We start from the raw sequence: 16030 nt of genomic DNA, 5'->3' as shown, positions 1-16030 counted from the left end.
CCCGGTGGTATTTGCATATGGCGGATCTCTGTTTGGACTGGCATAGTTTGCAACACACAATGGACTGGAATGCGGCCTAGAGTAACAATCAGTTGCTGATATTCATTTGATTCATCACTTTTCTATTTTTCTAAGTGGGATGCCTTAGGTGCAAGGGATCTACTCGGACACAGGTCCCATGTTCAGTGCGAGATGGTACTCAAGCTGCACCTCAATATTGAGGCTGAAAAGTCCCCAACCAGTCTAGGGTTCTGGTCCAAAGTAAATACAAGTGGCTGAGATTAAGTCAAGCATGTTGTCCACTACTTGTTTTTTTTTTTCAGGCCAGCGGACATAAAGAGCAAGCCTGAATCAATGATAGCCACACTTGTCATTAATTACTACCACCATTCAAGTCAGAATATTCAAGCTGATCTACACCATTGTGGGGGGAAAACTCTACATCATGCATGCATGATGAAACTGCACACCCCTGAAACCAAGCTTGTGCATGTGAGTGTTGAGATCAAATGATAACATGCAAACTTAGCTACCAAGGCAGAAAAGTGCCCAACAGAATCAACCCAGTGCATAGTTCTCACAATGTCTTTGTATCCTCAAATGCTCAGAATAAAGACAAAAAACACATCTCTGGTGGACATCACAGAACACAGTAATGTGATGAACATAGTGCAATTTTAGAAGCTAAGCATCCATTGCACCTGGAAAAAAGCTAACCATTCAATGTCCTGCGCAGAGTCCAGAGTAGTCGTACAACTGTGGGTTCATACTAGAGGCAAGTGTCTCAAGAGACATTGTGAACTTGAACTCACTTGACTGTGCTCTGCTGTTATCCTAAATATCTGTTGTACCTTTCTCTGCACTCCAGTGGTCCTGTTCTGGAAATCCTTCATTTCTCAGCCAACCTGTTCCTGTGGGTTTCTTCCCATCTCTGGTTCTCAGGTAAGTTTCCCAGTTTGCCTGGGAGTTACTTACAGTGAGACGCCGAGGTTATAGAGTAAGTCTGATCATCCTGTGTCCTTTTGTTATATCAGCTGCCTTTAAAAACTGGACGAAAGACTTACCACCTGTCACTCTGTGTTTTAATAGATAGCTGGATCTTGTCCATGTGTCACAGAGATTCCTGTAAACTTAAGAGTCCATCCCAGGTCTTCTACCATGCAACCTGCTGGCGAGAGGGTTCTCTTTTTTTCTATAAATCCACCTCCCTTTTCCCTGGTCTAGGTTCCCCTTCTTGTGCTGCAGTTAATTCACCTGGTTAATCTATAAGGAGAAAAGGTGGGTTAGCCTAGCTGCCCAGTATCTGAGGGCCAGATTTACGAAGACGCCATGCAACGTAGTTCAGCAAGTAAAGTTGCTACAATGCATTGCCTCAAAAGTAGAGATGGAACCGCACCATGGGGCATATGTATCAACATCTCCATTTGCGATTCTCAAATAGCGATTTTTTGAGAATCACTATTTGAGAATTGCAAAACGGGATCTATCTAAAAATTCGCACAAATTTTGCGAATTCTTAAAATTCCTTAATTGCGATTAGGAAATTGCGAAATCGCAATTAAGGAATACCTTCCCATTCATTCCTATGGGCCAGGAGGCCCATAGCAATGAATGGGAAGTCTTTCTCAATTTGCGAATCGCTATTTGCTAATCACAAATTGAGAATATTTTCAAAGGTGCAAGGGTGTCATGATGACACCCTGATGCACCCCTGCAATCAGCATGTGTGCGCATATGGCGCACATACATGGTATGTGCGCCATATGGCACTTTGAAAAATGCCAAACAGTGCATTTTTCAAAGAAATCGCAAATTACCACCAACGTGTTACATAGCATTTAAGGAATCGCAATTTGCGATTTCTTAAATGCTTATGCAAACTTAAGAAATCGCAAAATTAGCGATTCCTTAAGAATGCGCTGCTGAAATGCCTCATACATCTCATTTTGCGATTTTGTATTCGCAAACGCTGTTTTTTTGCGATTCGCAGCGTTTGCGAATACAAAATCGTTTGATACATATGCCCCCTGCTCTGGTAAGATGTGGCACTGCTCTGCTCTCTCTTCACTTCATTGCCGCACTTTTGGTTGCTTGCTCAGCAACGTTTTTGTACATAAAGGGGACTGTTCCTCTACAAAAAATGCTTTAAGACATTTTTCTCTTTGTGTATGTGCTGTAGAATGTAACACACATGCAAAGACGAAAAACAAAGAGGATGAAAATATTCCTCCCCGTTACGCCTGCCACAGAGAGGTGCAGGAATCTGATGCAAATCTCTGCCTACAGTTCTTTGTAGCTCAGGATTTGCACCAATACCCATGGGTGGTTGCATGAGAACAGCCACGCACCACCCATGGAACACCCTCTTGAGACAAAGTAACGCAAGGCAGTGCATTGCTTTGCAGTGCATTACTTTGGGTTACAATCCAACGCATATTGTGGTTTGTGCTGTATTGTAAATATCAACCTAACACTTTGTGTCAGGTCTGAAGTAAAAAAAAAAATATTCAAACCCAACACAAATTCTTCATAAATCTGGGGTCTCTAAAGCTCGCAACAGGAAGGGTGGGAGCACGTGCTGCAAGATTTCTGATTTTCAGACAATTTTTGCATGATCATGTGTCCTTGCTCCTACCACTGACGGAGGTCTGCAATTTCGTGGCCAGTGAGCACAGAAAATTCAATTACTTTGCACAAATTCCACAGATTTTCTGAGGGCACCCACACATGTTCATCCTCATATGCACGCGAGGAAAATCTCGTAAAGTCTTTGCACCTGAACAAATGGTAGGATCCAGGCCTGGACTGAGGAAGAACTGTGATTTGAACTTGCTATTGTTACTCGGCCAACCAAGATTCCTCCATTAAAATACTGATTAATAATGCTGTTCCCTAATTTTGTATAATTTTTATGACTTTTTAAATCCCAAAGACAAGTTGGAATGTTTTAATACTCTAATCAACTTTCAGCAGTGACATTTGATGGTGTAGGTAACTACAGGTGGAATGAAGTTATTGATTTTGAACACATTCTTTCCAGGGCTCAATGTGTGCTGGTTTTGCCTGTGCTTGGCACCAGCACTTATTTGTGAGCACCTAGCTTGTATTTATGAGAATTCACTCTGGTAAACTCTCATAAATGTGAGTTTATTAGAGGAGCACTTAACTATTTATTATATCTTACAAAATGTTAAAACTAGGACTTAAATCTGCAGTTTAAAGTGAGATGTGGGCGGTGGCAGCTGCAGTGGGCCAATGTGAAATACATTGTGCCCTGGTACCTAGTTTTTTTTTTACAAATTAAGCACTGATCCTTCTCCTTACCGATAAGGATGATCCTCCATGAAGTTAGCTGTGCCCTGCCATCTCTCCTCCTCAGGACGCCAACCCAAGTAAGAACGGAGGGAGCTTCGCTCATCAGCAGAGTTACAGACCTGGTGGCTCTCAGCGAGCTGCAGTCGACGAAGGACTAGAGAAAAGACGCTTATAGTTAGGGACCCATCAAAGATTAGCCAGATTTAGGTTAACTCAGTTTGTTTGCCAATGGCTAGTGGTGCTCAGTGCACTGTGAATGAGTGAGTATTTGTATATTTTACTATTAAGCAACCTTGTAATAAATTATAATCATCCAGTTTTCCAGGTCCCTTGAGGACAGTTGCAAAGAGTAGAAACCAGAGACCAGAATGGGAAGGTCTACATTTGATGATTCAGTCTTGCTTCAGGAGAAAGTCAACTATTGTATTCACAAGATGTGAATTTACATTGGTAAATAAATCAGTCTAAATGCTATTAGTGTGGGTTGCTGTTTGGTGTGTAAACTAGGATTGTGCTAAATTGAAAAGTTTTTTTTCCCAAACCTTCAAATATTTATCACAAAAACGACCAAAAAGAAGTGAAGGTCACAGAGTTTGACGCTAGTTGACGATTCACATGAAAATCTGGACTGCACAGTGTTTTTTTCATGTCATTTGTTGAATCACTCACATGGCAAAGCTATGCAAGGTATGAACTCGTACAACATGGTAACATGTTATTGGGGGAGCTCAGTTTCACTTTAACTGTGAGAAAAACAATGCGTGAGGTCAGGCAAGGAAAAAGCAGAAACATTTACCAATTCCATGTAACCAAAAGAACAGGGAACTATTTGACTTCCTTTAATGTAAACTATGTGGAAACCATGAATTTCATCAGAAGTCTGAAGACAGCTTGTGATTTTGTTTCTGTTCACTGAGTCCTTTCTTCCACTTCCTTGCTCTTTATCACAGGCTTCCTGCACAACTGATGCTCACTCTTCCATCTCATCACTTGTCTCTGTTTTCTACCACTCACGCTTCAATTTCTGTATTCCAACACCCCCATTGATGAAACTTAAGGGAGCCGGGAACTCTTTGACGTCGACCTCACCTTTGCACCACATGCCACTGTGCAAATTCAGCCACTCCTTCAGAGTGAAAACTGAACTAAGCAGACCCGCTGTCACATCACATACTCTGGTCTATCCAAGCAGACATATTGCCTTAAATTCATAAAGCAGGCAGTGCTTAATTTGAGCCGGTTGCTACAGGTGCACAGCACCAACACTTAATTGTCAACACTGAAAATTATGCTAGTTGCCACATTGGGTGCTGTTTGCGTTATTTAGAGATGAGCAGAACAACAGTTATTTATTTCTTCAATCTACAATAAAAACAACTAATACCAGCTGTTCAAGCCATTTTTATAGTTTTGGGGCCTCAAGTAGTCTGAATTTTCTAACTTACACACGGGTACTGCTATTGGCAGTGCTGACATGGGGAGTGGGTGGTGAAACTGCAGTGGCCTCTTGATGAGGGTCCTGGCACTTGCTTCTTTTTTTAATTTTTACACATTAAGCACTGAAAGCAGGATCCCATTGAACCATCTCTGAGTGGTCTGACCTGGCCCTGGTGGGTGCCAAGTCTAAATGCAAGGCCTTCACCACCATCCATAAACTGTATTGGGGCAAAGACCTGCACACCTGCAGAAACTGACATCTCATTACGGACGCACCAGGGAGACCTATGCCCTTTGCCATCAGATCAACTACCATTCCCTTAAGAGGCAGAAACATGCTGGAACACCCTTTTTGTGTTGAAATTGTTTATCAGCATTTACTAAATATAATACAATAGAGACAATATACAGAAATATGTAATACAATAATGGGAATTACATTGGAATAAGTGTATAAATAATTAAATATATGAATTACAGAAGGGTGGAGATATTATCTGACTGGGATACAAGGGATACATTAATAAGATGCAAGAAGGAGAAAAGAAAACAAGTATGTATTTCCATCACATTGCTTATTGTTTTATTCATGCTGGAACACCTTTGATGTGCTGAGGTAGGACATCAGACCAGGGTGGTCACCACATCCAACTGCATGCTTAGTTCCCTTTCTAACAGGCAAGCTGTTTTTCATGCTCAAATATTGATGTTGCCAAAATGCAAAGGGAGGTATAATACAAAGGTCCCCAGTAAATAAATAAACAAATGCCATTGTCCTCTGGTTCTTCTTTTCTCCTTCAGAACCTCAACATACTGACGTTGTCCAACAGATAAAATCTGGCCTAACAGGGGCACGGTTTATAGAACGAAGACTCCTTTAGAGCCTTGTGTAAAATGCATCACTATTACTCTGATGTAGAAATAACATTATTGCAAGGTACTGACCCATGACTTTGAAACCTAGGCAACCAGGGCTAATTCACAATTCCATTTGCACACCTAAATGCAGCTCAGATGCACAATTGGCTTGGATTATGAGTGTAAATTCAGGTTTGGATAAATTGATGTGCTCACAAGTAATATTCCACCTGTACAACAATGGTTGACATCTAATTTTGTGGTGGGGCGTGTCCTTAATACAAGGTGCGTGTGAGGCAAAGTTGGTGAAGACCCAGAAACTCACAAGTTTGTAGCTAGTCAGAAGATGGTTGAGGCTGGTGTGATGATAGCACTGTGACCGAATGGACATCAGGTTGTCTTCCTTAGCTACATAAGTTTGCTACCAAATTCTTGTGATAGTAGATTGTCAATATAGAATCCGATCGGTCCAATAATAAGATGCAAGTGATGAATAAATCAGAGCAGCAATTCTTAACCTTTAACATTCTGTGGACCACCACTGAATCACAACCCAAAGCCATGGACCCCCCATGAACCTCAAACAAAACTCACAAACAATTACAGAAACAAGTATACATCAAACAAATACACAAATTATTAAATGTATTTGAAAATAACCGGCCTAGCAGTCATCTTTTTACATTAAAATGAACGGCCATCATGGCAACTCCTTTCAATGTATGAAAAGTTCTGCGGACATCTGCTGTCATTTTTGATGACCATTCATCGTATTTAAAAAAAAAATAAAAACATTTACAAACAAAATCCCAAAGCAGGAATTTGTTTCAGAAATTTTTTAAACAAATACCCCCATTACTCCAGCACTTCTCCCCAAGGATGTGGGGGTCATTATTCTTTTTCTGTCCCTCACCACCTGGCTTTTCCTATTAGTGGTGCACAGCAATAAAATACATTACACCATCCATCTGAAATAGGGTGGGCAGTGTAATGTCCTCCTTTGGACAGCCCCTACTCCATTGGACTGTCAGGAGACGTTTTCCATTAACAGAGCCAAATAGGGCTCCATCAACAGAAAACTTAAGGTCCGTCCATCTCTAAAAAGGGGGGCAGACCGAGGGTTGGGCTGACACGGAACTCTGTTGTGTTTACAAATCAAGCTAAGGATAGCAACTTATTTTTAGCCTCCAATTTCAAATCCCTTCACTTTTACAGATCGTTTTATAATTTTCAATTTAGCTTTTTCATGAATGTATATTGTCGTGTCTACTAGGCCAAAGAACGACAGACACCGTGGTCTATGCACAGGAACTTTATTACTCCGTCTTCACACTTACTCGATCACTTTCCAACTGCCCGCCGTCCCGTCTAGCTCCTCCCTTTACTCTCCACCCCTCTACTCCGCCCCTCGGACCACTAGACTGTCCTACGACTGTACATCTCCCCCTTTGTTAACAGAACAAAGAAACCCTGTGTTACATCTCTTCAATTAACCTTTTGGGCCGTTGAATTGTTTGTCGGGGTCTGAGAGACCGACTTCCTGCCTCATCTCTCGGAGTGCCCCGTTCTCCCCTTTCCGGGCTTGTGACACCCTCGGCTTGTTCCTCAATCTGCTCAGTCCTCGGTGTCACTGCTGGGGACCCAAAGGCTGCCTGTAGGGCAGGACTACACTTATGAAAGTGCGACACATTGCGGGTGATGCGCCTGTTGTCTGATTCCGCAGTCAGCATTGTGCCCTTTTGTCGGATGACAGTCAGGGGTTCCGCCCTGAACCTGCTGTCAGTCTTTCTGCTCTGCTCCTGCTTGACTATCACACAGTCCCCTTTCCGAAGTGAGAGTGACCGTGCACGTCTCCGGCCATCAGCATACGCTTTCATACTGTCTTTGCGGGCTCTGTCTGCGACCCTTACTTCATGATGTATGCGGTTGGGTGATACTGGTCGAAAGGCCCCTTCCCAGGTAGGTATCCTGGTCCTAGCAGGACGTCCTAACATGAGCGTCGCAGGACATTTGCCCGTGGTGGCATGGGGCGTCGTCCGGTATGACCGGAGTACATCGTTGAGGGCTGTTTGCAGATCTCTTTTGTCTAGCGTGGCCTGTTGGAACATTTTCTTGAGAGTGGCCATGAACCTCTCGACCGTACCGTTGGCTTGTGGCCATAGCGGGGTTATCCGCCGGTGTCGAATATCCATGAGTCTCATGAACTCCCCAAACTCCTGACCGTTGAAAGGCGGGCCATTGTCCGTTTTCAGTTCTGCAGGCACACCCCAGGCTGCAAAGATTTCATCTAGCACTGGAATGGTCACGGCTGCGCTGGTAGACGACACAAACTGAGCAATGGGGAAACGCGAGTATTCATCAATCACCACCAGAACATACTTGCCCGATTGCATGGGGCCATAGAAGTCCATGGCTAGCTCGCGCCACACACCCGATGGCAGTGGCGTCATCTGGAGTGGGGCCGGAGGGTCTCCCTGCCTCACCACCTGGCACTGCGGACAGTCTTTCAGGGTGAGTTCTACCATCCTGTCGAGAGAGGGGAACCAGACACGCTCACGAAGGGCCCTCTTGGTCGCAACTACTCCTCGGTGGCTTTCATGCGCCAAGTTGATGACTCCTTGGCGCAGTAGACTGGGAATGACGATGCGGTGGTCTCGCAGTAGCAGGCCTTCTGAGGTAACAGACAGCTCCTCACTCACGTTCCTGAACGCTTGCATTTCTTGCCTCGTCACTGGATCACTCCCTTCCTCGGTATCTTCATGCCGCCATCGGTGTGCCTGAACCTTGCGAATCACTCTCTGTAATGTCTCATCTTGCGAGGTGGCTTGTTGGATGACATCCAGGGGAACAGCCGGTGGCCGCGCCTTGTCCACCACAAAGTGAACATATTCCTCAGCAACTGACGGTCTGGAGGATTGGGATGGCTCCGGGTGCCGCGACATGTAGTCAGCTGGGTTGGCTGACTTTCCTGGCTTGTGTACAATGGTGTAAGTGTACTCCTGCAACCGAAGTCCCCATCGTTCAATGCGAGGAGGCATCTTCGAGCGTGGATTGCCAAAGATGGTGACGAGCGCTTGGTGATCCGTCACTAGGGTGAAATGCTTCCCATATATGAACACATGGAAGTGTTCACAGGCCCATACAACCGCGAGGCTTTCCTTCTCCGGTTGTGAGTACGCTTTTTCTGTGTCGGAGAGACTCCGGCTGGCGTGGGCCACTATGTGGCGTTGATCAGTGTCCTCGTCATATTGGGCTAGGATGGCACCTAGACCGACCGGGCTGGCATCTACTGTGATTTCTGTCTTGCGGCTGGGGTTGAAGTAGGCCAGGCTCTCGGCGGCTCCGACCGCTTGTTTAATCTCTTGGAAGGCTTGCTCGCACTCAGAGGTCCATTCAAATTTCTGCCCTTGTTTGGTCAAGGTTCGGAGTGGGTGACTTAGTGTGGCATAGTCTTTTATGTACCTTGAGCAGTAGCTCGCCATGCCCAGGAAGGATCTCACATCGCTGACATCCCGCGGGCTTTTGGTGTTGTTTAGCGTGCTCACTTTGTCCGGGTCAGGCTTCATCCCAGCCCCTGAAAAGATGTGCCCAAAGAACTTCAGCTTCGATTGATGCAGTTCACATTTCTCTTTGTTGAGTGTTAGGTTTGCCTCTAGGAGGGCGTGACAGACTCGATCTAAGGCCGTGTCGTGGTCTTGGACAGTTGCCCCATACACTAAGATGTCGTCACTGTAGTTCAGTGTGTTGGGGATATGGTGAATGGTTTGCCGAATCGCTTCTTGGAATATTTCAGCGGCCGAGGAAATTCCGAAACTCAACCTCTTGTATCTGTACAGCCCCAGGTGCGTCGCAAAGGTTGTAATGTACCGAGAGCTGTCATGGAGTTCCAGCTGGTGGTACCCTTTATTGAGGTCCAACTTGGAGAATACTCGAGCGCCATTCAGCGCGGCAATCATGTCACTTAAGTGTGGGCCTGGGTGACGCTCTCTTTCAATAGCGGTATTGGGCATCCGCATGTCCACACACAGCCGTATCTTCCCCGGAGTCCCTTTCTTTGGGACGATCACTACGGGCGACACCCATGGCGTGGGACCCTCCGTGCGTTCAATGATGTCAGCTTGCAGGAGGTCTTGCAGTTCATCCTCCACGGCCTGTTGAAGATGGAATGGCACCTTCCGGGGGTGCTGGGCGACTGGCCGAACCTTCGGGAACTTGTGGGCAATATCACTGTCATTGCTGACGCGGTATAGGACTTCCACTAGCCGGAGACGTTCGACCGTCGGCAGACTAAGGAGGCAGTCGGCCTCCGGTCCTTCTATGACGTGTATCACGGCAGGGACAGATGTTGTTTTGTGTCGTAGTGTGGTTGAGAACTTCCCGAGGCACGGAAGTGGCTTCCTGGACATCCAGGTGTAGACACGGACGTGCGCGGGGCTCAGTCGCGGACGGGGTTTCATCTTATTGTATTCAGTCACTGGGAGGTAGTTTAGTGACGCCCCACTGTCCATTACGAACTTTGTGTTGTGTTCACCGACACTAATGTCCAGTCGGGGATATTTCTTGAGCTGATCTGGGTCAGCGATCATGTTTGCATACTCCACAGAGTAGTCTCGTTCCTCGGATGTCGATCTGGAGTCCCGCGACGGCGACTTCCTCGACCATCGCGATGTCCGCGACGTCCTCGACTCCCCGCTGGACTGTGACGACCTTGACGACGACCTCGGGTGGTCACGCACCGCTCGTGCGTGGTGCCGGTGGGAGTCGCCTCGCGATGGCTGGGTCTGTCCTTTTCCTTCTCACGGCGATACTCTCCGCACATGGCCTCAAAGTGGTTGCTTCGGCCACACTTGCGACATTGCTGTCCCATGGCTGGACATGCTCCGGTGTGTGGGAAATCATACCCGCATCTATAACATCTTCGAGCTGGTGTCTTTCGCACGGGGAAATCTATGGGCTACAACAGAGGGACCCTGAACTTACGAAATGTGTGTAGAAAGTGTCAGGGAAAATATAATCAAATAACAACAAAGATTTCCTACACCTATATACTTGAATTTAAGGCCATAAGTCCATATGAATAAAGTAATGCCCACAGACTAGGTGTACAAAAATATATATGACTAAGTCATTTATTAAATTTTTTTCATTTTTTCAGAAAGACTGTTATTTATCCATTTTAAATTAGAGATGAATTACAACATTTAGACAAAATCATTATGTCAACAACAAAACACACCATATCAACAGAAGTATAAATGCAAGACAATAATGGAAAACATCAGAACATCATACAAAACTAACAGGGGTACAAAAAAGATACATATAAGACAATACAATTTTTTTTTTTTTTTAAAAAGACAGTTCATCATAAAAAGTGCAACCAACTATAACCGCCAAGACAAGCGCCATGACGCACGGGGTCATGGCGCTTGCTTCTCCTCCCTATGTCTGGCCGTCAACGTCCCGAGTGGCGGCGGCGCGATGGCGGCCGGGTGTGACGTCTGTGCTCTCGGGACCCTCGGCGGGGCCGGCTGGTTCGCACCTGGCATATCTGTTCTCTGCGGTCTGTACTCCCTGCTTCGATGGTCTTGGCCTGTTCCTCAACTTGATCATGCACCCTCGTCATTTCTTCGATCTCGTCGAGGGTGTGACTTTTCTTCAATAACTTCCTCCGAAGGGTCTCGGACAGGCAGCCATCAATGACACGCAGTCGTATGGCATCATCCGTCGAGAAAGCTTCAAAATGACAATGTCGCGCTAGTCTGCGCAGTCGTGTTATGTAGGTATTCATCCTCTCATCTTTTTCTTGGCGCGCCCGCTGGAACACATACCTTTCGTAGTCTACATTCTTCTTATGCAGGAATTTCTTGTCGAGGGCCTCCCTCGCCTTGGCGTATGTCCCTGCGTCCGCAGCCGGGAGTTCCTTGATCATTTTGCTGATGTCTTTTCCCGCTAGGTTGCGAAGCGCGATTATTTGGTCTTCATCACCAGTCACTTTGGAGCCTTTGATGTAGTCTTCAAAGTCTTCAATCCACTCCTCCTAGCGGGGGCCCATGCTGCTCCCGACCACCAGCGCTAGAGGCTCTGGAGGACGCAGGTGAGACAGTCCCATCACGACGGGCTTCGCCTCTTGCCGTGCAGGCGATCCTTGGTTCGACATCTTGTGTGGTACGAGTTTGCGAGGTCTCTATAGCTTGTTGATGCTTGCGTTTCTCTTCTTGTTCGCTTGCTCTCGCTCGTGCTTCTTTTTTTTCCTTTTTTTTTTCTCTTGCCTTTGCTTGGGTTTGTTTGGCGCCTGACTCCAAGATGGCCGCCCACCTGTTTGCAGGGCTCTGTCCTATGATGGCCGCCTGGTTTAAAGATGGCCGCCGGGCTGATGCTACACGCTGTGCCAGACACGAGGCTGACTCATCCCCCGGATTCCTTCCCTGCAGAGCGCTGCTGGCAGCTTCATTCACTCGCTCCCTGGGCCTTCCTCCTTCCAGGTGAGCACACGCGCAGTTGCTGTCACTCCCTTGTCTGCACACACACGAGGCTCCGGCTTCACGCTGGGGCTCACCTTCAGATGGCGGATTTTCTTCTCTCCGGTCAGCGCTGCTCTCTGACACACGCAGCAGGGGTCAGGCTCGGGGCTGGGCTCTCGCTGTCGTCCCGCTTTCACAGGGCCTTTGATCCCGCACAGGTTCCGGTCACGTTCCGGAAGGGCCGCTTTCAGGCGTCTCCGCTTGCGCCTCGGCCAGGGTGTAGACCACGGTCTTCTCGGGGTTCAGGGGAGCATCCCATGCATCCCACCCTCGTCGCCAGCTGTCGTGTCTACTAGGCCAAAGAACGACAGACACCGTGGTCTATGCACAGGAACTTTATTACTCCGTCTTCACACTTACTCGATCACTTTCCAACTGCCCGCCGTCCCGTCTAGCTCCTCCCTTTACTCTCCACCCCTCTACTCCGCCCCTCGGACCACTAGACTGTCCTACGACTGTACATATATTTAATTGATCTGCCAAATATACTTTTGTAATTAGTTTCGGATCCTCTCAGTAGATGACACAGTTTCCAATGGTTCCATGATGAACCCCAGGTCAAGAACAGCTGAATCTGAGGATAAGGAATGTCTCTGTTAAGATCAAAAACCAGGTGTCAGCTATAGGACAAATGATAGAAACCAGTTTCCGCCAAAGGCGTAGCTTCGGGGAAGGGGGTGTTTGGGGTGTGACACCCGCAAAATAAACGCATTCTTGGTTTGGTAATTTAGTCTGAGGCCCCACAGTTGGGTCTGCTATGCCTCTGTCAGTTTTTCTGCCAAGAGTAAATGACAAACCAGTGACTCTTGATGTAAAATAGGAGAGAGACAGAGATATATATATCTGGTGACTCTGAAACCAGATAACCTGGAATCAATACCAGCTACCCTGCTTGTCCAAATTGTTTGACTCTAGGCAAACGTTTTATTTCACAGAGCCTCCCTTTTCTTTGTTATTGCATGTAAGAGCACTTTTAAATACTTGAATTCAGGATATGCGTGTACACGCACCTCTTATGTCTGATTTAATACCCTATAATGTTGCTCCATCTACAATAAGAATCTAGGCCACATTCAGGGGTTACATGGCTACTGACTTGCCTTTTAGTTCACTAACACCATTGTTGTTGGCATAGAGAAAGAAGGGTGAGCCACAAATATCTGTATGATCATGCTTAAAAATCACTTTTAATAAATGTCTTTTCTATGCAGTAAAATGATCTTATGTACTAAGATTAAACGCTCCGCATGTTAAAGAAATACACTTTTTTAAATTAATAAGAGACTACGTCATTTTATTATATTGTTTGTTGCATGACATACATGCCAAACATTTTCATGCACTCTTTGAGCCATGCTAGCCCCTTGGATCGGCTCCTGCTCGGCAAGCCCTGTTAGTTTGCTGGTGTGCCTACCTCTCTTTGTAACTCGAGCTTAGTCCTTGGGGCCATCAGTCACTTGGTAAAATGATCTATAAATTGTGAGGATGGAATCATGCAGCCATGTTTACACACAGAGTAGAATTCGTGTTCTGGTAAGAGTGAAAGTGAAGAGGGAGCCAATAAAGGGACAAGCAGATGGAGATGAAACCATAAGAAGCACACCCTAATTCACAGCTTGCAGAAATAATTTAAAGTCACCCATGCCTGGACTGCAGATAGACAGGACAAATGTAGGAAAGGAGATCAGTGGGGAAAAATAGATTCAAGGACGGAACTTTGGGGAGTGCATTAATGGTTGTTATTGCGTCAGCATAGTTAACAGCGATAGCATTCAGTGGTGGAGGCCCAATAACACAAATAAACAAACAGGGCCCGATTAACTGAACTAATCTGAGACAAAATCCTAAACTTGCTACTTTTGGTATTCACAGAAAGCACTTACTACTTTTGGTTAAACTGACTACATTTGGTTAAACTGACTACTTTTGGTATTCACAGAAGGCATTTAGTAGCAATAAACTTAGTTTACATTTGACATGGCATGAGTGATGTCATTTATGAGATCATAAGCAATGCATGACAGTGGGTAATATCCCTTTAACCGTTGTTTCTTTCAGTGTATATAATATATACTAAAAAGTCCTCAAAACGACATTGCCCATAAGCGGGTGAGTAATAATTATACTCAATTTATGATTGCGTTTTATCCACAAAATAATATCAAACATGTCCACAGTGTCAAATACATACAGGTCCTCATCTGTATTGAGGTCCCTAATCCTCTTACTACCCGATACAGCAATTTTGCAATTCTAATAGAATTTTGAGAAAGTAAAATGTCATCATTCTGAATCTGGATTTGGATTTCCCCTCTGTAAAAGCTTTGTGACTGGGCCCCTTTAGAACAGGGTCTGTAATCACCATTAACAGTAAGTGACTGAAGTAGGATTATGCAACCAAACAATGGAGGTCATTACGATGGTGGATGGTCTTAAGTCCGTCTGCCATCGTCATGGGGATTGGGACCGGCCGCGGATATGGCGGTGGTCCCGCAAGTGCAATTACAATGTGGCGGTCACATTGTGCATGTTTACCATTGCTGCGGGTGCTGCTGGCTGCAGCACCTGCCGCAATGGCAAAAATGCATGTTGTGCATTTACCTGCACTACATGGCAGGCACCACGCGGTGCCTGCCACATGGTGCAGGGAAATGTTGGGGGGCACCATGGGTGCCTCCCAAGTCCACAACTAAAATGCCCCTGCAAATGGGGGGCCCTCAACGGGCCCCCAAAGTACATCCTCGGCAGCCTGTGAATGGTGGTTGAGCCGCCATACGCAGGCTGGCGGAGATGCAGCAACCTAATCTGGCAGACGGTGCCTGCTAGGCACCGCCATCATTTTATGGATGCAGGGTGGGTCCGACAGGCAATCGTAACTATTGCCTGTGTCGGACCCTAGTCGGACGGACTTCCCGTCTGCCAGCAAACCGCCTGCCGTACTCATCGGACGGGCGGAGAATGTCCACACGATGGTGGTAAATCTGCCACCGGCAGGCTGCCGTTGGCAAATTTACCGCTATTGTAATGACCGCCAATGTTTTTAATAGTAAATTAGCAGTAAACATAAGACGTTTTCATTATGCAAGCATAGTCTACCATAGATCCTGATTCTTACCTACCCGCAGCTCATGTAATGGCCATCTTTTCCTACTCCTACACGCTTGCTTAGTCCCGCAAGTGTTAGCTCTTGAGTAAACTCACCAGCATTTTGTATTTGAGTGCATACCTTGCTCAGCATGTCCTTGTGAGTAATATCAAACTGTCATGAATGGAAACACACTCACATTTTGTAATGCGTACCTTGTTTAGCTTTTCCTCACAAGTGACAACACAAATAACAGTTGCATAGAAAATACTTAGAGTCCTGATTTTTGCTTGAAAGCACCAATGAAGCCAAACTACGGGTAATTTCTAAGATTTTCCAAATTTCGGCAATAATTATGCCTACTTTGCGAGGGAAAAAAACTAGGCAACTTTTGCAGACCCCTACAATAACCTTCTCTTATAAATCAAAGACAGAAATGGCTTACGTTGGACTGATAGGACAGGTCTGGTGCAGCTCCAGTGACGAGGGAGGTTGTAGTAGTGGCTCAGTCGCTCAAACTCGAGCGCCTCACGCTTCTCCTGAGCGTTCTTGGCTCGTAGCGAGTAGTTGAACCTTAGAATCTCCTGCCTGAGAAGACGACATATGCAACAGAGGTTCAAAGTGGTCTAAGCTGAATGCATGTAATTCCATAAAACAGCTACAGCTCACAGACCCCTGGGGCAGTCATGTTCATCTGCCTACTTGTGAACTTTTGAGAAGGTTCAACACTCTCCAAGAAAGAGATCAAGGTGTAAAACTAATGATATAGTTTATACAAACTTGTTGCTGACCACTTTGTGATCTTGGGCTA

General features: G+C 45.9%; 1 protein-coding gene across 1 annotated transcript in view; it reads right to left on the bottom strand.

Moving 5' to 3' along the window:
• Positions 1–16030, bottom strand: part of LOC146797410 (uncharacterized) — a 122991-nt gene that overhangs the window by 52057 nt on the left and 54904 nt on the right. Inside the window, exon 2 of the mRNA XM_085627552.1 lies at positions 3325–3469. Within this exon, the coding sequence (XP_085483678.1) occupies positions 3325–3344 (20 nt within the window). The 5' untranslated portion in view covers positions 3345–3469. The remainder of the gene's footprint in view (positions 1–3324; positions 3470–16030) is intronic.

This window comes from Triturus cristatus, chromosome 9 (genome assembly GCF_964204655.1).
Source record: "Triturus cristatus chromosome 9, aTriCri1.1, whole genome shotgun sequence".
Classification (NCBI taxonomy): domain Eukaryota; kingdom Metazoa; phylum Chordata; class Amphibia; order Caudata; family Salamandridae; genus Triturus; species Triturus cristatus.
Note: the sequence above shows the minus strand (reverse complement) of the source record. Positions and strands in the feature narration are given on the sequence as shown.